Source organism: Zosterops lateralis (genome assembly GCF_965231275.1).
Source record: "Zosterops lateralis genome assembly, chromosome: 6".
In the NCBI taxonomy this organism is placed as follows: Eukaryota; Metazoa; Chordata; class Aves; order Passeriformes; family Zosteropidae; genus Zosterops; species Zosterops lateralis.
The window spans coordinates 12,474,020-12,498,502 of NC_139761.1; the positions used below are offsets into that span (position 1 = coordinate 12,474,020).

A 24,483-nucleotide genomic window follows, 5' to 3' on the forward strand; every position below is an offset into this window, starting at 1 on the left:
CCTACAATGTGTAATCTTCCCCTTTGCTAAGCAGAGTTGCATTGATAGCATATTAATATATTAACTCAAAATAGAGAAGCATCCATTCCCTCTGGAGTATGCTGCACCTGATTCTGTCAGTCAGGACCAAGTAAAATGGATGTTCTCAGACCAATTTGAGAAGCTCTGTGTGCTGATACAGTGAGTACACTGATAGAACTGTAAAACTTAGAGTTGCATAAAATGACTGTTGGTTTTTCATGTGGTTGTCAGACTCAGATTGCATCTGTTCTCTGCCCCTATTTCCAAAAGCCAGCATTCAAGCATTTATTTGTTCCCAGCTGATGCTTAGGAACAGTGAGCTCTGTAAGGGCTCATGAAATTACAATTTTTGCATTTGTCAATGCCCTATTTGAAAATAGAATTCCTGTTTTCAAGACAATGACAGATAATATTATGATTTCCTTCTGTCACTGCAGGATGCCTGGCTTCTACAACCCGTTTCTCTGGTTTACTGAATCTTTGGATCCATGCCTGAATATAAAAAACTGGCCCATTGCACTTTGAGTTTGGGCATTTAGAACAAAAAAATTATTTGACTAATACAAAAATTGCTTGGTCTATTCTATATTGTTTGAGATCTGGTCTCTAAGTGGTTTTGAAGTATAGTATAGAGTTTCATATAATGGTATGAACAGCTAAAAACTTCACAAACTGTAGTGAAGTGATTGCAGTCTTAAAGGCATGGTATATGCCTAGTTTGAAAGTGGGAAATGAGTGTAATGATGCCAGTTTTATTTGTTGTACTGGCGTTTTACTGTAGGACTCCAAGACACCAAAATTCTGTGTAGCTTTGATGAATATTTTTCCTTCTGTAAAGATAAAGTTGTGTCTTTTCCAGAGAACTCTGAAATGGCAGATCAGGTTAATAACAAAAGCTGGTTTGAACACATTTCTGCAGACTTCTGTCCTGACCTTATATGACATGTGGGCCTAAGGCATGAGCGGTCTAGTTTTGGAAAGTACTGCTGCTCTCAGAATGCATTTTTCTCTGGTGGATAGAGATTTCACCACTATCACCTGCAGCAAGATATCAGGTGCAGCTTTGCTACAACATCCATGGTATTCGTATTCAGTTCTGTCCTTTAAGTATCTCAGGAAGAATTACTCGGTGTGAGTAGAAGTCATCTCTATTTACAGATTTGCCAGACTTGTAGATAATGGTTCTATTTGTGGTGGCAGGAAACTCAGCTACAAGAACTGGGAATCATAACACTAACAGCCAGTCTTGTCTGGAGTCATACTGCTGTTTTTTTCCTTGTTTGAGATATATTCAGTAAGAACAACTTTTCTTTTTGGGCTGATGGGTATAAGTATCATCTTGCAAGTGTTGCAGGTGTGACTTGTGGGTTAATGCAATGTCTGTGTGTGATCCTTTGTGGCCAAAGGAGACCCATTGGTGTTGCTGGAAAGGGACACGGGGCTGGGGCTGTGACACCAGGCCCTGAGGCTGCTGCCTGAACTGGATTTTTGCTGCAGCACAGGAAGCCACGCAGATCTCAGATGAGATGGAAGGTGTGAGGTCTACAGGGACCTGGGACTGTTGAAAGTCCAAACTGCTGGAATCTGGCACAAGTGGATTATCTTTGCTGGCTGTGCAGGAATGAGATAGGCCCAGGAAACTAGGAAGGAGGGTACTTAGAAGTAAAAAACATTGAAATATTAAGTTTGGAGGGGTGAGAGGCAAGACAAGCTCAGGCTTCCTAGAGGTTTGTAGGAAGACTATAGAAATCTTTCCAGCTCTTTATCTGAACATTTTGAAATGCTGCTTGTAGGGTCTGGTCAGCCCTACTCTGTGATTCATTGCATGGCTGGGGGTCAGAGGGATAGGTTGGTGAAATGAGAGGGGATGTGCACCAAATTAAGACAGGGCAGGAAAACGGATTCTCAGTAGACATGTTAACAGTTTATTAGTATACTAGGGGCAATTACCTTGTGAAAACATGCTGGTCAATCTTGCTGCCTTGATATTGAGAGGAGGGCTTTGTTCAGAAAGTTACATGGTCATCCTAGATATTTTATAACTGGAGTGGGCAATGTGCTTACTCTGTAATATGTGTGCTAAAATAAATGTTTTAAATAGTTCTGGTTTGGCTTGTGTTGTCACCTGTGAGCATACAAAAAAGAAGTGTTGCTTAGCAGTTCCCTTATAATTCTAAATTGTGAAGATTAACATTCTGAGAAGATGATGGCAGTTTGCAGTACCTTATGGTCTGTATACATTTTGTTTATTACTTTATCAACCATCTGAACGCTCAGGGATGAAGCTAAGTAACACTTAATACTGCTGTGTCTTTCTGTTCCTTAGAGCCCAGTAAATGTGTATGTTAAGCTTCTTTATTTCAAACCACTGCAGAGTTTGAGTAAACATGGAGGAGACTGTAAGATCTCAAGTTGCCAACTATGAATGCCAGAAGGTATGAAGGGGCTTGAAAGAATATGCTACTTCATTTTCAAGGTCTAGAATAAAAGATTAGAAAATTGCCAGTCTTTCACCTGAAACTTCTAGAGACCTTCTGAAATAATCACCATTTTAACCTCTAGCTAGAGAGTGGGCTTAAGGCAAATGGGTTAGGAAGACTTTCTGACAGTTGTTAAGCCCTCAATTACATCACTTATCAGGCATTCATAGCAGAAACTTCTTAATTTTTTTTTCAATGTGCATAGCTCTTAAATGTTGTCAGAAGTTCCTCACCAACTGTCAAACAATACTCTTTCGGGATTTAGAAATGTGGAGTGCTTGCTCTGCCCCAGGTGGTTTGAGGACACTAAAATTGCAGTGAATTGAAGTGTAATCGTAACTGGGCTTGAGGGCTGTGATCTCTTCTGTAAGGGTTTGCCAGCAAAAGAAGCAGCTCTGTAATAAATGTATTGGTAAAATGTTTCTTTCAAGCTATTAAGGAGTGTCCCCAGAGTATTTCTTATCAATTGTATTGCAGTAAATCTGTGCAACTGCTGCAATTTATACATTGGCAACCATTATGTGACCTTGCTATATAACAAAGCACTCCACTCTCCTCAAACTTCACATGGGATGAATATATATGGAATGAATGACAGTAATGCTCATTCATAATTTCCACAAATGAGCAGGGATAGGTTTTCATATAAATGTGTACAATGAGCTGATGTTGCTCTGCACCCAGAGCAGGAAGGCAGGCCAGGTGTACCCTCTGTGTGGGTAAAAGAGCAGCACATTCTCATGGACATGGAATGCCACTCCCAACTTTTTTCCTCAATGCAACCATGATCTATATCAACATGATCTGTCAGGTGTCTTTCAGAAGAATACAAGACATGCAGTATAATTTAACAGCAAGCCCATTAACTGGCATTTCTATTCTCATGTCTTGGAAAGGTTAAGAAGAGGTACATAAATACCCAATAGAATTCTCCAAACTGGTCTTTTCATTGTTCACATTAGTTTCTGCTGCAGCCTGGAAGTCCTGGAAATTCAATAAAGACTTCTGGACCATGTTTTGTTTGTTGTGGTCTGCTAGTGATCCTAAACTCTCTTGGTCAGGTTGAAGTGCCACCAGTACCACCTCGGACTACATCTTTAAGGAATTAATCTGCTCCAGAAGCTTGATGAAGCAGCTGTGCTTCACACTCTTAGCTAGAAAAAAATGCAGCAGTTACTTTAAAACTGCTTAGAATCCCTTCTTTAAGGACAGGGTATTCAAGGAAGCAAGATGAAACTGTAGCTGAATTCAGATATTTATAATTTCAAGCAGTTTAATTGTGCACACTGGGTAGTGTCAATTCAGTGTCCAAATATAGATACTTAAGTGGTTTTTTGTTTCCAGCAGTGGCATTGAAACATTCAGCCAATTTATGTTGGTACAAGACATGAATGTATAATGAAACTAGTTTTGAGGGCAAGAATTGCATGTGTTGCTGCATAGCCTAGAACAAGTCTTAAAGCTTATGAAACTTGTTCTTTGCTCTGGGTATCATCTTTCCTTCCTCCCTTTCATCAGAGTGATTTGCAAGAGGTTTGTTGTAACTTTGTGTACATATTGCAAGGACTCTGTGGGTAGTAAGTCGTTGTCAATAAAATGTAGGTGATGTATCTGATGTGTGGTTACATCTGCATCACCTGGCTGTTTGAGGGAGTAACTTCGACATGGGAACCAGTTGCATGAGAAGGGCCAAGGACTGTGGCCATCCCTTTATAGGATGTGCTGCCTGTGCTGGAGATGTGGTTTGTCAGTATGATGGCCCTACGTCATTATCTCATTGGAAGGGAGCAGTGTAGGAGGCAATAGTAAATCATATTGGAGTTGCAGTATGTGTAGAAAGCAGAGGGTAGGCAAAGGTGTTAAAGCAAAAAGTAGGCTGAACTGAGAGGAGAATTTCTCAGTGCCTAGCAATAATTGTGGGCCCAATTGCTACTAGGTTGCTTGAGGGCATTCCACTTACATGGAATTATTGTTGCAATTAAGCAGTAGTCCTTGGCATTAAGTGTCTCCAGCTTTAAATCTCTTCAAGACAATCCAGTTAATTAGAATATATGTTACTGCCTAGTTATGTGTTATTTATGGTATTGACTATAATGCAATTTAAAAAGAACTTTAAAAAAATCTACACAGTGATACCCAAGAATTTTTTTTTTTTTGGTATTCAACCAGGCTCCGTTCCTTCTGCCCTAGCTGTTACATGAAGCAGGTCTCAGTAAATATGTAGTGATATGTATCAATATGCATCAATCTTTTCTGTGCATTCTAGAGAATTTGAGAAAAAGGAGATGGTACACACATACACTACTTTTTTCAGTAACACAAATGGAGGAATGGGTTAGATTTTTATTAGTAGCTCTTTCTCCCATTTAAAGAGGTGCTGCCTCTTTTTTGGTGGTCAAAGTTACTGTGATTCTTAGTGACCAAGACAGAGCTATGTGAAATGTACATTTTGGGTTAAAAAAACAATTGCCATGGAAATATATGCTTGGATAGCATAATCCTAAAATCCTAATTGCATGCCAGGCCTTGCCAAAATTCCAAAGCACATCAGCTGTCTTGAACAGGGACAGAACATCTGCTCTTAGCTGTTCACTCTGGAGCAATGTATTGAGTGTTACAGTGTTTTGTTGCACCTGTATTAACATAGTATTGCTTAATTTTAACTTGTACCTTCATAATTATCAGTGTAACTAAATTTTTTACTTTTGTAAAGTAGTCTAACTAAGCAAAATACAGGAAATGGTGATGGTGGGTCCTAGTTTTTGATCTCATTAGTCATCATTAATACTGAGATTTCCATGAAGACACTTGGTAAATGTGCCAGCATGGCTAAGGAGTTGCTGTCTGAAATGACATGCTGGAGTGATTTTGAGCCTTGCTGGCACATTGTAATGGCAAGTAGAACAGGTTGTGTTAAGCAATCACAAGACCTATTTTTGAAAATTGTGGAATATTTAGATCTTTACAAAGCTGTTTAAATATAGCAAAGGTAGCACATGATTACTAGTTCATGAGTGTGAACATGAACACTTTTACTTAAGCATTGTGTAGTATGTATGTCCACAGAGTAACAAGTAAAATCAAAGGAGCTTTATAAGTCTTGTGTAGCTGTGACATACTGACTAATAAGTATTTTGGTCCCTATTAACATTTCTGTATTTATGGTTTTATCATTTGGGGACTTTTCTTATGTGAGCACTGGGAGGCTAGATCTAGACAACAACTAATCTTACTTGTTTTGTAGACTAAAAATTTTCAAAGTTTCTTTTATATGTTGAGGGTGTTTCTTGTGGGATTATACTGCCATGGCAAACAGCTCTTCCAGAACAAAACATGTAAGTAGTATTCTCACAAACAGTCAAAATGTATTTTATGTCTGGGTTTATTGAAGTATATGTCAATCATGTGACTGTCTTATGCCTTAGTATGAAGAATTAAGTGAAAAGATAGTCTTGCTGAAAAACAGATGCTTTGCAAGAACTGGATTTTTCTGAAAAAGTACAAAAGCAAAAATGTTATTAATTTTTTTTTTAATTATTGACTTACTTGGTGTTAACTGCTTTTAAAGCAATGGCCTACATGTACTGTAATTGTACTCAAACCCATCCTGTAGGAAGAGAAACCATTCATTTGGAAGCATTAAGAATATGGGCATACATTTCTAATGATTTTTTTGCCAGTAAGTTCTTTTCATTACTGAAGACTAGAGAGACATTTTTTATATCAGTCTTTATTTTTTCACCATTGGGAGGAAAATTTATTCTTAATCAGTTACATTTATTTAGGTGATCATACTTTTCATATGGTAACGTGTCTACTTTAGAGAACAGCAAAGCTTACAACCACTGGTGTGGTAGATTCCTTGAAAAAAAGATGCTCATGAGAAACAATTATCCCAGAGAGGAGAGACAGAGGTAAATGGTACCTACCTCCTGAAGGGAATAAAATCCATCTGCTAAGTGAGAAATATGAGAAAAGGTATGGGAAGGAAATAACTGAATCAAAAGACATGATGCTTTCAAAGACCTTTTCTCAGGAAGACTATTCTTGTTAAGAAGTGATGGCAACAACCTATTTAATTTGCTTTACTTGAGCAACAAAATGTTCAGAGTCCTATTGCAAATAGATCATGTGGTTAGATCAAGTCTTTGAAAAGAAAATACAGGTTGAGTTTGTGTATGAAGTAGGAGAAGCTGCCCTGAATAATTTCACAGCCTCCTGAAGAAGGGAAGCTTACTACATTGCAGCTTGGGCCACAAGAAGCAGCGTGAACATACTGGAGAAAATCCCTCTGTCCTGCTTCTCCTGTAGGTCTCTTAAGTAGTCTGCTCTTGGTTGCTGTCACTTTTACTTTTGCTCTGGTAAAAGACAGGGTGAGGGGAGAAGAAAAATAAAGGAGACTATGGTAAGGATGAAAACTGTAGACTTTACAAAGGAACAGAGCAGAGCAGCTTCTCACTATTCCTCCAGGAGATGGTGGATGCTGTTCAGTACAGTTCTTTGTAGATGGACAGACATGACAGAATGTAATAAGTGTTTTTTAATCAAGAAAATTATGGAGGAAGACCTGTGACTTTTGGGGGGGTCTTGAAGCAGATACTAGAAAGGTAGGGGGCAATGGTAAGCAGAACCTCATAAGATGGAATTGGAAAAAACCTACAGCATATAACCAATATATGTGTGTTCCAGAATCTTTCTCTTCCTGCAGAACATGCGTATCTGGAGCTGTGGGTTGCTGCTGGAGTTGGCTTCTTGACTTAATGTTTAAATGAAAAGCCTAAGCAGCTAGCCTATATTTTCTATAGAATAGAGTGTTCAGATTACCTAGCAAAAGGGACTGCATTTGCAGGGTGCAGGTTGTTTTGGAAGAGCAGAAGATCCTAGGGCAGTCTGTGTTGTGTTATGCGTTGGACTGATTCTAAGTACAGCATCTTGTCATGAGGAGCATGTGTATCAAAGCTAGCTCTTCAAGGAAATTGTGTGGGTTATGGCTAAGGGAAATGTAAATTCACATTGTATTTTAAGTGGAATGCAGTCATAAGTGGAAAAATATAAGTTTTTCTATTATTAATCTTATTAGTGTTTTCTAATAGGTCATTTTTGTCAGTGTTGTCATCAGTGTTACAGAAATACTTCAGATCCTGTTTAGAAAAAAAGGCTGCCTTGTTATTCCTCTATACAATCACAGAAAGTCCAACTTCCAAAAGACTTGCAACTTAAATAGAAGAACAGAGACATGCTGGAGAAAAAAAAATACACAGACAGTGAACTGCAATGACATTTGTATTTAGAACAACTTTTGGGACAAGTTTGTAGAGGAAGTGTAAGAAAAAGGAAAAGGTGGTCATAGGAGAGGAAAATTAATAGCAAGAAGAGAAGGGATGGAGTACATCAAAGGTGAAAGAGCTGGGGGGAAAGGGATTGAATCAGTAACTAATTAGTCATTTATTTAGTTGGAATATTTAGATTAATACCTTAGGAGTGATGAGAATGTTAATGTGGTTTCCAAGTGACATGATGTAGGTGGTTTTCAGAAGAAAACATAGTGTTCATTGTAAATGTATAAGTGAATTTTTCTTAAAGATCACAGATCTCTTCCTCCACCCACACTGTTCTTACACTTCTTGATTTCATCTATTTGCTATGAAATGTATTTATTTTTTTTAGCCACAGTCATAAGATTCAAGTTTAGGAGAAAAACCCAGACTTGATCAGTGGAAGCAAAGATCGCATTCTGCGTAAAACTGGTCATATCAAGTGTAAAATTGTGTTCTCCCACATACAGATTGGAGGACTCCTGTCAGTTGGCTATAAGCATTAAGTTTGCCCTTTAAGACCCTGGCTTTATAACACATGTTGATATAAGAGCTGATACGCTTCCCTCTCTGAGGCTGAGGGGAAAAGGACTTAGGCTAGGCAGTCAAACTAGAAAAAGAAATTGCAAGCTTCATTTGTGTGCATCCAACTCATCTTTCCTCCCTTTTGATGCAGCCAAGGAACATATCCCACAGCCACCTACAATACTAACCTCTTCTTGCTCTTTGCATTGCTTGAGAATTCCCTTATCTTTTTGTCTGCCCTTTTTTACCCATATGTATCCTTCTAATTCTAGATGTGTACCCCTCTGCCATCTGTGCCCATATGTGTCAAGTAGATGCATGGAGTGGTAACTATTATGTAATAATGAGAACATAATGTAATTAGCATCTACAAGGACCTGAATTAAAGAAGATACAATGTTAAGATACTGCATTGAAATGTACTGGGTCCTTGAAGCCAGGTTCAACTTGGAGAGGTAACTCTTGCTGTGGGAATTCCTAACTTGGTTGGTATGGTAAGAGTCTGGCAAGTTTTTGGGTAGCTGGTTTACTGCTCTGTAAAGTAAAAAGTAATAGCTGAAGCAAATAAGGCTTCTCAGTTCTCTCTGCTGCTCAGTTTGTCCTGCTTCACCCATCAACTTCTTGGATGTTTTCAATCAACTTTGGTGGAGTGGGAGTACTCTAACAGAACAGACCTGCTTGCTAGAGGAAAAGCTGTGTTAAGAATTGTTCACCTGCTTCGCCTGTTTGTCAAGTAGTGACCACATGTGCTGATGGTATTGCCCAACATGCACAGTTATACTGAAACCTGCAAAAGGAGAAGCTGCCTGGCTCCTGTGGTCATGTGGGGAGGGGACAGAAAGCAACGTGGAGTCCCAGAAGAGACAATGAGGGTGACAGAGCACTGCAGGGATTCTGAGGCCACTGGAAAAGAAACCAAGATACAGATCTGGAAGAAATCAGACTCCATGTAGTCTGCATCATGTAGAATAAATTTTTTAAAACCAGCACGGTTAAAAATTAACGTAGTGTTTACTTAGCACAATGGTCATATTCACAGTTTTGTAACAAAGGTTGCAAACTTGTGTTTTACCAAGTTAGAGAGAGGGAAAGGTAGGTGTCTTTACAGTGCTTAATGATAGATATTTTATTTTTGTTTTCCTATTAAACCTGATTGTAGCTCTATGGAGTGCTGCAGTGAGCTTCTTCGTTGTCAGGTGTATGTGAAAAGCTGGGGGGGTTTGTTAATGATTAAATGGAAATTTTTTTCAGACCTATGATTTGGAAAGATCTGTATTTTATCATGCAAGCTTGGCCTTGCTTCCACAAGGAAATATGGTCCTGTGATGAAATCAAATTCTCTAATACCATAAGTATTAGGTTTCTTAAATAAAATGCTAAAGCACTCATGGTTGTTTTTTAAATAAAACAACAAAAATGCATTCACTTGGCACTTGGTGGCAGTTCCTTAGTACTTCTGGGGTTTTGTGTGGACTTCTCATGGTTACCTTCTAAAGCTGGTAGGTGAACATGCCCCCTTTTTAAAGCTGTAAGTCGAGAGGAGGCATATTTTACAGCTCATTAAAATATTATTTTTGTGTGTGGTGTGGAAACCAGTTCAAAGTCTAACCCAACACAAGTGCTCTTTGATAGCAGTATTAGAGAGGGAGATGGATCGTTTACACCCCTCACTGCCAGTTTTGGCATGATTCTTTTTGTCAAGCCAGCTGATACACTATATTTGGAAATGTGGCTCTGTTCTGTATTACTAAGCTTATTCATCATTGCTGTCAGTGCACTTGCTCATTGGAGAATGCTTTCAGGAATTTTCAACAACGTTCGTTTGAAAGAAAACATGACATAGTACTTAAAAGCTGTTTGCCAGAATACAACCAGAAAGCCAAACTCAAAAAGAAAAATACCCAAATTGCTTTTCCAGTGAAATGTGTGCTCCTTCTTCAGACATTCATAAAGTCTGTGGTTCATCTGAAGGATTTTTTGTTTTGTTTCTCCCCAGGTAGTGCAGCTATATTTTATTTTTATATATATATATATATATATTTTTTTTTTTAAATATGTATTTATTACTTCTTCTGTTGTCATGTAGGTACTGGCAAACATCCCTTCTTTTCATTGCTCTGCCTAAAACTATTGTTTCTTTCTAAACAATCATTTTAGTTGCTAAAAAAGATACTTTTTGTCTGAAATTTTATTTAAAATGAAAAATATACTGTGTTTATTTCCCCTGAAGTGACAAATATTTCTTGAAATTCTGGGTTTATTTTTTTTAATTGAATTGAAATTTAACTCTAAAATCTATTTCACGAACTAAATGACAAAAGGTACTTTAACAAAGGAAACAAACTTACTTTCTCCTGCTATCATTATAACTCATTTGGTTAAATACAGCAGAGCACTCCTTAGCTAAACTTTTTACCCAAACATGAAATTGGATGAAGTGTTCTGTTAGATTTCAGAAGTTTTGAAAAAACATTCATAATCTATTTTTAGATTATATATTTTATAAGATATAATGTGTGACTTTTTAATGGTACATAGACTTCACTGTGCTGATATTTGGAATACATTTTCTAGACAGCTATGTATAGCAGCAAGTCCTTTCAAATTATGGCTCCTACTAAACAATACAGCTGTCAAATGCATTAGATTTAAATAGTTATATCTGTTTCATGAAACTGAACAGTGAATGAAGATAAGTATGTAGGAAGTAGAAACCTGTTTTTCTGATTGAGAATTGGATCAAAAACTACAGTTTTGATCAAGGTAGATGATTCCTTAAAAGGAAACATTTCCTTAACCAAGTATCTCAAGGTATCAGTCTGATGGTTTTGTTGGGTGTTTTTTTTTTTTTGTGTGAGAGAGACTTGCTGATTTAATCATGCATGCGGAATATTTTTTCTGTAGAAATTCTGATGGCTAAGAAGCAATAGTTAGACAGGATGCATGTATCAAAGGAGAGAGCAGAGATACTTACAGAGCTTATTCCATATTCATGTACTGGTAGCAGTGTACGGAAAAAATGCATTTCTGATTATGCTGCCATCAGTCTTACGAGTTGTGTTCAATGAACTTGTCTTTTCTATGGTATGTTTGCTGTGTGTTATTTGAACATCAGTAGTAGCTGAGACATATCTTGTATTAGCCTTGAATTTCTTACTTATGTAGACCAGATTTCAGCTAGATTTTTGGTTTTGGCCTCTGAAACAATATTCATCTAGGATGGTAATACAAATACAAAGCATTGTTCAAATTTTCCTTTTCAACATATTTGGGAAGCTGAAGTTCACATCCTCTGAAATCAGCTTTATCTTTACACAATTCTTGGAAATACTTTCATTGGAATAATGGATTCTTGCTACTAATGTGTTTCATACAAGGAAAATTCAAAAATTAATGCTGACTGTGTACCATATTTGAACAGCTTCATGTATTGCTGTATTGTTCTCAATCAGTGGTGGCACTTTTCATGTCTCCATGTATAACATGTGCACAATTGTCTTTGGTTTCTTTCTTCTCATAAATTTACTGATGGATTTTATATTTTGAGGAGATTATTCTTCTCAATACAACTTTAAAAAAATAATGGAAAGAAAAAAGCCTGCAGTATACTGGTAGTTGTATATACAGAACATTTGCTAGTATTGTTTTTCCCCAATTTATTGACCAATTAGCTTGCTTCATTCTTGGAAATGAGAAAACAAAACCCTTCAAAATAATTTCATTTTTTCAATCTACATATCTTAACACTATAGTTTATATCTTGATATAAACTATAGGTCAAAATTTATAACTTTTATCATGAAATACACAGTGTGTGAGTGCCTTAATTTTCTGATGATGTTCTTGCTCTTAAGATTCTGAACTCTTGTCTCCAATCTTGCTGTTGGATCCATTACAGATCCAACTGTCTTGATTCTTCTTAAGAGCAGAGGAGTCTAAAATAAATGTATCAGGATGGCAAATAGGAGAGGGGAGTACTCAAGTGATTGGCAATATGTAAAGTCTTTGTGAAGGATATACCATGAGAAGACTGCTGGGGGATAAAGAATAAAACAAACCAGAAGGAAAGACTGTCATGGGAAGACCATGAAAATAAACTCTAAGTTTATTTTTTGTTGGTTATTGTTATTCTTTATCTTTGTCTCATAGTGCATTATGTAGATTGACCTTTTATATTGATCCTATTTCTAATGAGTACTACTATAAATTCAACACGGGTTGCATAATGAACATTATTGCCTCCTTCATCAGAGCTGAAAAATATTAAGAAATCTCATATGAAATGTAACTGTTTGTGGTAGAGCAAGACCTTTCAAGAGGATGTCCAGTGTTCATTCACAAACATTAAGAGATGTGGTCAGATGGTAGTTCTCTCATGGAATCTCTGGGATCTCTCCTTACCAGCTGCATGTGTGGACTCTTCATGGTAGAAACTGTATTGGGAAAGTAAGTGATGCAACTCAAGGGGGACTGATAAAATCAAGCTGCACAGGTGGGTTGTTTGATCCTCTGACATCTGTCTGTCAGAGAGGGGTAAAATCAGGGGATGTGGCGACGCCCCAGGCCTTCACAGTTTCTGTCTACTCACAGCTAGTCTTGTTCTTGCACTATGTTTAATGTCAGAAAATGAAAGACTCAATTTCTTTGCCTTCCTTTTGGAAAACACCTTATAGTTTTGCCTTACTTTTTTTCCCTTATATGAGGTGTTGCTTTTCAGTCAGTTTGGAGCTCCTTTAATTTTGAGTTAATAAGTTAACAATGTTAACTTAGCTTGCTTCCTGATCATTCAAAGTTACTATTTAAAATAAACCTTGAGTTTGGTGGTTTCTTGTTCACTCTAATTGTAATGGGAAAGGAAAGCAGCCAGATTATATACTTTTCCTACTAGAATTTTCAGCTGCTGGTCAAAACATTGCAATATTAATACCAGTTGCCAAAGAACAAAACTTTTAGGTAGAATATGAGAGGAAACATTTAATTTTGGCTCAGCTAACTACACTGACCAAGGATAAAGGGATTCCTTTTATATATACAGAATGCTCAGAACACCTGGAGCCCAAAGTACTGCTTCTGTACAGTGATTTTTGCATTTTATGGATTTTTACTGTGCAGTGTATCGTAACTTAAAGCTGCTGAGGCTGTGGTGATCTTTATGACTTAGGCAGATGTTTGAAATCTTTGAGATGTCTAAAGTTGTGGGCATGACTGTCTCTCTCCCATCTCACTGCAAAGTAACTGGACATAGAATCTTCTATGCTGTACTGGGAGATCTTATTTACTGTATAGACTACTTATAGGCATGAAGACTTCAGTTGCAATAGCATGTGAAATTGTAGGAAAAACCATCGGGATGTTTTTTAGATCTGGAGATTGAGAGGCTCCATTTTCTGCTTTAGCTTCAAAGTCAAATCAGGTTGCTTAGGGCCTTGCCAAGTCAAATTTTTAAATTCTCCGAGGTTGCTTGGAGATGCTGTAAAATCTCCATCCTGTTCAGTGCTCAACCATCCTCAAGGTGAGGAGTTTCCTTATGACTATGTGGAATTTCCTTTCAGGCATTGTGTGTCTGTTGCCTGTTGAGTTTTTGCTGTGTTTTCAACAGCAATAACAATTATACAACAGAGAAGAATCTGCCTTCACCTGTTGTATAATTCCCTGTCTCATAGATGAAGGCAATAGCAGACTCTTTTTCATCTCCAGACTGAAAAAATAATGTCTTTTATCTTACATGTTAGCCCTTTTAATGGCCTTCCTCTGGATGTGCTCCAGTTTGCCAGTACCTCATGCTCTGTGTGGCCCAAAGCTGCAGTACTGGACATGTGGCCTCACCAATGCAACAAGCAGAGGGGAGTAATTGCTTCTCTTGACCTGCTACTTATGCAGCTCAAACTGCAGTTGATTTTCACTGGTTTATGGGTGCTGGCTTTTGTTGAACTTGCAGTCTCCTAGAATCTCCAAATCCTTTTCTGCAGAGCTGCTGCTGGTGCAGTGTGCAGCTCTGATGCTGTATATAATCTTTTTCTTCCCAAATGCAGGATACTTGATCTTTGTGTTTGTATAACTTAACAAAGTCACTTCTGGCTTCTTCCTCCAGTTAGCTGAGATCCTTCTGAATGCTGATCCTGCCCTTCAACGTGTTGGCTGCTTTTCCCATTTTATATCATCTGTAAATGTGCTGAGGATCCTTTCTGTCCTAGCATTCAAATCTGGTGATGTTGGCCAGTATTGTCTACTGAGAAATACTGCACCTAATCAGTTGACATAAAGGATTGTGGACCAAAACTCTTCGAACTTCATTATTCAAGGAATTTTTTGCCTGTCTATTCAGTCCATATATCCTCAGTTTGACAACTGGAGTGATATGGAAGATAGTGTTAAAAACCTTGCATAAGTCAAAGCACTGGCAACCACCAATTCTCCTTGGTCCATGAAGCCACTTACTCTTCTGCTTAAGACAGTGCAGGGTTTGCTTTTAGAAGTCTGTTTTCTGATCCCAGTCACATTTATGTCCATCACACCTGCAAATAACTTCCTTTTAGAACTCATTCTACGTTTTGTACAGCAAATGAGTTGAGACTCACTACTTTCTAGTTCTCTGGATCTTTTATCTTTCTCCTGCCTCCATCTTGCCTTTCAGTTGGACTTTAAGTTACCAGTTTCCTGTCATCAGCAATTACATGACTTTTCAGAGATGGTAGCTAGCAGCCTTCCAGAGACATCAACTGATTTTTTCAGTACTTTGGATGTTTCCTGTCTGATCCTATGTGCTTGCATACGTCCAGCTTACCTACATAGCTTTTTGACTTGGTAGCTCCTGTCCCTCAAACTTTGCTACTAGATGCAGAAAAATGGTAAACCTGATAGCAGCCCTTGCTGCAACCATGCCCAAAGTGTTGGATGTCTCAACTTTTCTGTGCCTTTCATCACTAGGTAGCTTCCGGATTTAGCAGCTGAATTACACTTTCCCCAGAGTGTCTTCTGCTCATGCTTTTCCTCTTGCCTTTCACATTTGTCTTCAATATCAGCTCCAAACAAGCTTTGGCCTCCCTCCTTCATTCTCTGCTTGCCCAGATGGTGCATCTATATTCTCCTCCAGTTGCCTGTCTCTACCTCCACTTTACCTATGTTTCTGTTTTATTTGAGCTCTGTCAGTGAGGAGTCCTGTGTGCAGTCAGCTGACCTCCTGCTGGGCCTGCTGATTTTCTTTCATATTGGGAACGCTTGTTTTGTGCTCAGAGAAGAGAGTTCAGGAAGATGGCTGTCATGGACTTGTTTGTAGCCTGCAAGGTCATTCTGCTTACCATTTCCTCAGCAGGTCCCAACTCTGTCTACTGCAGTGAGTCCAGATTCTTTAGTCCACTTTCTTCCTTCCTTTCTTTTCTTAAGGCTTACACTACAATTTCACAATTACTGCATCCAAGGCAATTGGCTGTCCTATGCGTGAGCAGTTCTTCCTTATTCATAAGTACCAGATCCTGCAAAACCCCTCCTCTAGGAGTCTCTTCAGTGCCAGCATCAGAAATTGCTCCCAGTGCATGTGAGAAATTCCCTGGATATTTCACACCTCACTGTACTGCTGTTCCAGGAGGTGTTGTGTGATTTAAGGCCTGCATGAGAACAAGGGGCGCTGAATATTGGAATACCAGCCTAAGATGATGTTCCATTTACTTTGGGAACTGAAAATAAGTTTTCTTTAACTAGTTGCCTTGAATCACAAGAAGCTGCAGCAAAGATATACAGATGGTATTTTGTTTTTCTTTTGAAATGGAATACTTAATTTACAATTCATTTTGAATTACTATGTAACGTACAGTCAAAATACTAATTCAGCTGCTATTGGCCATGCAGCTGATGAGATAAAATAACCTGGTTTTCTATAGGCTGAATACTTTGGAATCCATAATATTTGTTCACAACTAATGAATTGTGCATGTGAGTCGAATAATTTTGCTTTTTTTCTTTTAAGATTTCTAGTTTCTAATTACCCTGAAGTAATTAATGTGCAACTACATGAAATACTGCTTCAGATTGCACTGTATGGCTCTTACATTCAGGCCATGCAAAGAATACTTGCACATACATATGTGCGAGAAATAATTTCTCATTCTTCTCTTTTTTATGTGACTAGTGAAAGAAGATCTTGTTCATTCATACTTTTCATGTTTTGTTTCATGGTAATTGATGACAGTGTGCTTCTTAATCTGTTTTAGTTGGAAGATGGGGAAGAAGAGCCGAGTAAAAACTCAGAAGTCAAGTACAGGAGCCACAGCGACAGTATCTCCAAAGGAAATGTTGAATCTAAGTAATGAGTTATTGCAAAGTAAGTCTTGTTTCTATGCCTCTCTGGGAAAAGGGATGGTGTGCAAACCACTCAAAAACATTTTCTTGTTGAGGCCAATGAGTTGTATTTTTTCTCTAAGTGGCCAAGCTTCCTATTTTATAGTGTGTAAGATAGTTACTCTGAGATACATGCTAAACTATCTCTTGATATATGCCATTATTGCTTATTTAAATGTGGATCTATTGGACAGACCATATTTGTGGCAGCATTTGGCTTTTCATCTGAATACAAGCATAAATACTGGGTGAGGTTAGATGTTCAAACAACTAGGTAACTTGGTATTGAAGCTTTGTCAAAAATGTTTTCCTTGTGAACTTGAAGAACTACACTTTTCCATTTATCACTTGAACAGTACTTTGAACTGATACTAGAGTAGGGAAATTAACTGTGGGAAGCAATAATACAACTCAGTTCAACTGCACAGATATTTTTGTTGCTTAGATAAATTTTTTGTTGTTGCTGCTTTTTGGAATCTTTTCATAGTGCTTAGATCTTCTGTATAGACCAAAGATTGTTTCACTTGTTGAAGAACTTGGAACTCATCCATTATTTCTAGTAAATATGAGAAGCAGAGCATAATTTCATACAATGATGCTAAAATACTATTGACTCTTTCTATGGTCGTTAGTAACTGTGCTGTGATACAGTTCTTTTTGAAACACAAGTCCAGATTTTCATCTTCTGGACACATCTAAATGTTGCCTTAGAAAAATTAATTTTTTTCTTTGCATTGCCCATGAAGAGGAGACAAGGAGTTGGCAAAGCAATTTGATGCTTATGCTACAATTGGCCTCTGCTTTGCTACCAAAAATAAAATGTAGATCTAATTTGCTAAGCAAAGACAAGTATCAGCTGTTCTTTTTGTCAAGCTTCCATATTTTATTCAATGCTAAGATTTTTCAAATCAGTTGAGCAAGGTAATCTTCAGCTGTCCACTTGGATTTACATGGCTTAGATCAAGAAATCCACGCACTGACATTTAGAATATTGGCAGAGACACTGTGGATGTAATCTAAAGCTAAATCATGGCTTTGTGTTCCTTTGCTTGTCTCTCCAGTACTTGTGCATCTGTGAAAACAGTATTGACTAGGCAGGTCAAATGCATGTACCAGCAAATTTCTCAATTAATTAAGGTATGCTCTGTGCTATTATTATCTGCTTTCATTACAGCAAGAGTGGTGGCAAGCAGACTAATATAAACAGAGAGCTTTGCTTGAATTATTGAAAACAGACACTTTTTTGTTGTCTGTCTTATCTAAAGTATTATTTACTTAATGGCCTGGTTGCTTACCTTTTTTTTTCTCCCAAGCTTTTTAAATATTTTCTATTTCTTACATCTGGAAGAATATTAAAAATAAAATAAGTTATACTGTGAAGATTTCAAAATTCTTAATTATCTGTCATATAATTGGCTATTTATAACAGTGGAGATTGTTTTGTTTTCCATGTAAACATATTTGAAGGACAAATACTACTGGGATTCTGTTAACTTTCTGTGAAACCATAATTCTGAGGTTAAAATATATATGTATATGTGTGTATGCATATATATATTTATATTATGTACTTAATTAAAGAAACCATTTTTATTTCCAGAATGCAGCAGTCCTCCCCCAGGTCCTGGTAAGGAGTGGGAAGAATATGTACAGATCCGTTCGCTTGTGGAGAAAATCCGCAAAAAGCAAAAAGGTAAATGTGAAACACGTGCTGCAAGTGTTTCTGAAATGTTCAGGTGGCTTCACCATTGGCATTAACCATTTTAATTCTCAGAATTCTGAATGATTATCACAGACAGAGGATCCTGTGAGAATTCTGTCTGATTTGTAGAAAAAGGAGCTTGAAATGGTTTTCTCATCACAATCTGAAGGACTAGAAGTAAAAATCCTTAGAGAATAATAGGCTATCTTGGTTCCTGATTGCATGGTCTGTAGCTCTGCCTCTGTAAATCTGAACATTCTGAATTTAAATTTGTAACTGTTTTACATCAAGACTTTAGTGGATGTTGGAACAGTTTCAGCAATACAACATCATGACATCAAGTGTTGACAAAAATATGTAAATACACAAAATAAATATATCAGCTAATAAGTCTATCTGCTCTAAATGAAACACATAATCAAAATAAAGAAATTATTATTATATCACAATTAATTTTAAAAAATTATTTTATTTATTGCCCGTTTTCCAAAGTTTAAGGGATGCTTATTTTTCATCCTAGACCAGTTTTCTTCTGGTATGTTCTGTAACATCTTGCTGTTGATGACACTTTCTTAATATTAATTTTGTTATATTTGGAGGCAGGTCTAAAAAATGCTTTTCATATAAGTTTTAGTAAAATTAACCTCTTTTATGACTGATGTATTTTAATGACTGAAAAGTAATTTTTTAAACTTGCAATGAGTAGGTTTGGGCTGGACATACCTGAAAAAGTCCTAAACAATTCTTTCTTCTCTGGTATTTATACAGTAACAGCAAGAAAGCCAGACTACGTATAAATGGAGCTTGACTAGTTCATGGTGTTACTTGATAAAGCAAATACTTCAGAGGCTTGAAATTTCCCTTTCACACCTGTTTTTAATATATTTTGACTGATACATAAAAACCTTACTTCATGAAAGGACTTAACAAACTTCTGAACCTCAGTTTTTGACAGAGAGTGTATGGAAGAATAAATTATGCTGTTTGAGTGACTGCATTCTGTAGTTGTGTAGACATGAACTTGGTTTATTTTTTGTTGCTTCGCGTATCTGTCTCTCAGGTCAGCTCAGCGTCAGCTGAGCCACCCTGCTAGCTCTGATACGTCCAACAGTACCTTTGCGTGGGTTTTTGGCTCCGCAGCCCCTTTGCCTTAGCTGTCTCGGCCGTGGTTTAAAAGAGGGGACACTCCGGAGGCTCAGGGAGAAAAGGTTTTATTCGGGTGACTCAGGGGGCAGCCCCTGGTTCCAGGCCTGAGCCTCTGGGGAGTGACCCCGGGCCTCGGTTACAGGGGGTTTTTGTTCCCCCAAAATCTCAGGGGTGGATACAGGTTACAAGACCAATCACACAAAGCCAGGTGGGTAAGGTCAAAATGCAATACACAACATTAACAAATCAGGTGGATTTGGGATGTGGCCCTGGGAGACTCACCAATCCCTGTCAGACACCTCTCCTGAAGGTCTGGGGTCTGGGGGATGGTGGACATGTGGGGGAGAAGTACAATGGGATGGGGGAAAACACAATAGGACGATCGAAACCCAGGGCAGAGGATTAGAGTTGTCTTGGCAACTCTTATCAACCTCTGATAAGCACATTCCAAGACAGTAACTTTACCTGGCTAGGGTTAAAGTCCAAATCACATCAAACCTACAACTAAGAAACTTATGATACTATTCCAGCACCCCCACAATTTTTTAACTGTGCCATAGCTTCTATAAACTTTTTGTATGTGTCCAGGTTTTTATGATGTAATATATGTGTTAAAGTAAGTCATAATTCAGGTTACTAAGAGCAGAGTTAGCATTGGGGTTTGGCCTCTTTGCTTTTTCTTCTGCACCAGAAAGATTAAACTATCCATGGGGAAGATGCTGCTGGCAGAGATGGTAGAATTATCAAATTATCATCTTAATAGAGCATTTTTTTTTCTTTGCAAGGTACAAAACCTGCTAACCACACTGCTATTGACATACAATTGTCTTTCCATGTAACGTTTTTTCATACTTAGTGAGTAGCAATGGTATGGCATCTTTCAAGACAATTTTTAGTGGAACATAGTAGTTAATACTACACAGTTTGCTAACTTAATAAAGGCTTTAGGTAGTTAGCAGAGGAAGTTCCTGTTGGGAGCTCTGAGATGCAGATATTAATATATATTGCCAAGAGTTATTATACTTTGTGCTTTCCTGACTAGAACACAGGGTTGCAGGATGTGAATTAGAATGATCTTCAATATACAAAACTCCTAATTTGAAAATTGAGTATTTTTAATTTCTAAAATTTTCCTTGTTTGACTCATGAGCAAAATCTTAAATAAAGCTACTTTTCAATATAAGTTTTCATCAGTACAGCTATATTTTGTTCCATATAGAAACAATTCATTCCCCAATGGTGCTTTTAATTTAAAGGAGCTGGTTTTCTTTTTAATTAGGAAAAATTTGGGAAATATTGATCCACATTGTATATGAGGAACAGAAGTAGAATTTCAGAGATGCTTAAAGAATTGTCTGAAGTACAAGCTGGCTGTTAAAAGCTTCCAGTAGTCTTCTACAGTAGCCAAAGTTGGAAATCAAAAGAACGAAGTCTTGGACGGTATAAACACCTACCAAGGTCTATAGAAACTATGCAACTAGTCTTACCAGGTTTGTGAGGTCATTATATTCCAAAAAGTACTTTGTAAATACTTAATAAATTTTTATACTGCATAATCAAAGGTGAAAGCTTTAAATTATAGTTGCACTTTTAAGTTAACTACAGATTTGATTAGTTCTGGGCCTTCAAATGGAAAATTTGGAGGCAGGAGGGGAATGTTTTAAATATACTAATGCTACTTCCCTAAAATAATTTTAATCTCAAAATGTATTTTATTCCCTGTGTGTAGCCAAAATATCTTTGGATGTAAAGCATCTTGCTGATGATATTTTGTCACTCATGAAATGGCCTGAGCATTCTGGGGGCTTTTGGACACTTTTAATGTGATCTGACTCTAAAGTTTGTGTTGAAGAGAACATACAGAGACAAAGAGGTACAAAAGTAGCTGGCTGAATGTAGCCAGGAACTATTATAGAGAGATTCAAATGAATTCACAGTAAAGAGGAAAACTGAGGAAATGAATGAAGCTTGTAATTTCACTGATGGACCACATGCCGTTGGAGAAGCAACGTGTAAAAATTGGGATGGGCTCTGTGATGTCAGGAGGATAATCCTTAGATATTTTAGATCTATCCTTAGATCTATCCTTAGATATTTTAGTAGATCCATATGCTACAGGAAAAGGCTAACTGCCTTGTATGTGAAAGAGGGAACTCAAGTTCTGCTTATCATCAGTTGCAGTGCTGAATTAATGAAATTACAGCTTGCCTCTCAAATTCTTCCTTGTCTGTATCAACATGTTGTGGTGATTGCATTTATCATTGATATTAAGATTGGAAATATTTTGGCTTTTATTAAAAGGGAAAGAAGAGGAGAGTTTCATTACTGCTCAGTTTGGGCAGTTGCATTTTTAAGATGACTGGTAAGCCAATTTGGCACAGTATTGAATTTGATGAAAATTGGGCATGACATTTATATAGTATTGAGTAACATTTAACAGAGACCAGTTCTGACTCAGCTACCTCAAAGTAGCACTGCTGTGAAATAGCTTCTTACGTGAGCTTCTGTATTGAAGTTTTTTATCTATCTGGATCCTCTTATTTCTGCATTTGTTTTTCAATAAATTGTGTATATAGGTTTGTCTGTTGTCTTTGATGGAAAAAGAGATGACTATTTCCCTGAATTGATAAAGTGGGCAACTGAAAATGGAGCATCCACAGAGGGTTTTGAAATAGCTAACTTTGAAGAGGAGGGATTTGGTTTGAAAGCAACAAGAGAGATCAAGGTGAGCATGTGAACATTTGACTTAGATTAGAAAATTGTGTTTGGAATGGATCTGCAGAGCTCTGAAATGCTCACCCTTTTCCCCCTTTAACTGCTTATGCTGTTCTGAAACATTACATACTGAATCTCTGTGTACTTGAGAATAACATTATTGATAAAATTGAGTATTATTTTAGATGACTACTGATAGTACTATGAATTTTTAATCAGTCTTTTTTTCGTCTGTGTTGCCTGTACTCTTTACCTAATCACCAGAGTACTCTACCACACTGATGTGTCCCTTTATTCCATGTTTTCTAACTATTTAGTCTCTTCCTTTATGTCCCTTTTAAAGAACTGAAAAAAATTTTGCCTGAAAAAGAGGTATTTGGTATTTGCAATACCTATTTAGTCTCTTCTCTGCTTTGTTCGTGTTTCTTCTTTTGAAGAATTGGTCTTTTTGTCTCAGAAAGAAGTGTTTGCAATATCTATTTTCCAGTGAAAATTGAAAAATCCCCAAATTATGATAATTGTAAGGGATTTTTTTTATCATCAGATAAGGGGTGTAGACACACACAGAGTTAGCTAACTGTTAAAAGGTAAGCATTTAAAATTGCGTCTTTCCATTCCCATTTTGTAGGTGGGAGACAGCTTTCAAGACCTGTTGTTTCAAGCTGTTGTAGAAAGACTATTAGAAAATGAGCCTAGTCTAATCATTTAAGAGGTTCATTAGCACACAGTTAAAACACTGACAGAAATCCTGAACAGTTCTTCTAGGATAAAACCAGCCAATATGAAAAAACTCTACTGTGAGAAAGTATGCGATCATGTAATTTTTAGCAATATAATGTATCTGGTAGCTTTAAGGTTGTGTTGTACATATTAGCAGTTCCAAAATGGAAGGGCTTTTTTTGTATCTGAGTGTCTGTGTTTACAGCTTTGTGTAACGCAGATTGAAACATTTGGTTACCACAATACGAAACACAGGTTGTTTGTTGAATTTGCAATGGAAGAGAAGGAAGAACTTTGATTGAGACTAATTTTGATTTAAAAAAAATATTATGCAAACAACTTGTAATTTAAAGTTGGTTTATATTTGAGACACTTGGCATATCATATAAATGTTAACTGACCCGTTATTGAATTTCTTTCCTTTCTGTAGGCTGAAGAATTGTTTCTGTGGGTTCCTAGAAAACTATTGATGACAGTTGAGTCAGCTAAAAATTCAGTCCTAGGTAAGAGCTCAAGGAAGTTCTTAAGAAAGAAATTAATATTTATGGGATCTTTCAGTAGGAAACTTCCTTTTTTAAGATGATCTTTATTACAGAGCTTGCTTATCATGCCAGCCATCAGGTTTGGAATATTTAGAAACTTGAAGTGTCAGTGGAAAGAATTTAATTTCCCGGTTAGTTTCTGGCTGAGTGCACTGGATATCTTCCACAAGTGTGTGTTATTTTGAACACATATCATGTAGCTTGTATAATACTTGGAGATAAAATGTTCTGAGGTATTGAGAATATTGTTCTAGTTTTGTCATGCTATTGTACAGAAGGCATTTGCTGTGTCAAAAAACTTGCAGTATAAAATAGTGTAGGCAGCTAAATATTTTAGAAACCTGAAAAGCAATTTTTTTGTTAAGTCCTTACCTATTATTTAGTCATGTTAATTTAAAGTCAGTCTAGGATAATATTTTCCACGGAGAATCAATTTAGTACCTCACCTTTCTTGGTTAATTCAGGATCCCTGTATTCTCAAGATCGAATTCTTCAAGCCATGGGCAATATAACATTGGCATTCCATCTCCTTTGTGAGCGAGCCAACCCCAATTCCTTCTGGCTGCCCTACATCCAGACTCTCCCCAGTGAATATGATACTCCTCTCTATTTTGAAGAAGATGAAGTACAGTATCTTCAATCAACTCAGGCCATCCACGATGTTTTTAGCCAATATAAAAATACAGCTCGACAGTATGCCTATTTCTACAAAGTCATTCAGGTAAGAATCTCAAATATAGTATATACATGTTGTTCTCATGATCCTCATTGTGGAAGATGTGAAAACAGTGATGCTGAATAATAGTACAGCCATATTGCCCTTAAAAATCTGAATCATTAAAGCAATTTCCTGCTGTATTTTTGAACTGCTATTGAAATTTTGCAGTTCGGTAGGCTTGTGGATATATAAAAATGTACTTAGATGGCTAAGAGAAGTTGGTTGATTACTGCCCTTTGTTTAAAATGGTTGAGGCTTCATCTGG

The 24,483-nt window shown here is 37.2% G+C and overlaps 1 protein-coding gene across 3 annotated transcripts in view; it reads left to right on the forward strand.

Annotated features, from left to right (window-relative positions):
• SETD3 (SET domain containing 3, actin N3(tau)-histidine methyltransferase) overlaps positions 1-24,483 on the forward strand; it is a 60,282-nt gene that overhangs the window by 6,334 nt on the left and 29,465 nt on the right. For 2 of the 3 annotated variants that reach the window (XM_083863221.1, XM_083863220.1), the window contains 5 exons: positions 16,549-16,658; positions 18,276-18,368; positions 22,100-22,248; positions 23,389-23,461; positions 23,965-24,221. In XM_083863221.1, the coding sequence (XP_083719347.1) occupies positions 16,556-16,658; positions 18,276-18,368; positions 22,100-22,248; positions 23,389-23,461; positions 23,965-24,221 (675 nt within the window). In that variant the 5' untranslated portion in view covers positions 16,549-16,555. Of the gene's footprint in view, positions 1-9,235; positions 9,434-16,548; positions 16,659-18,275; positions 18,369-22,099; positions 22,249-23,388; positions 23,462-23,964; positions 24,222-24,483 lie in introns of those variants that run through there. The other variant, XM_083863222.1, reaches the window with a different exon arrangement.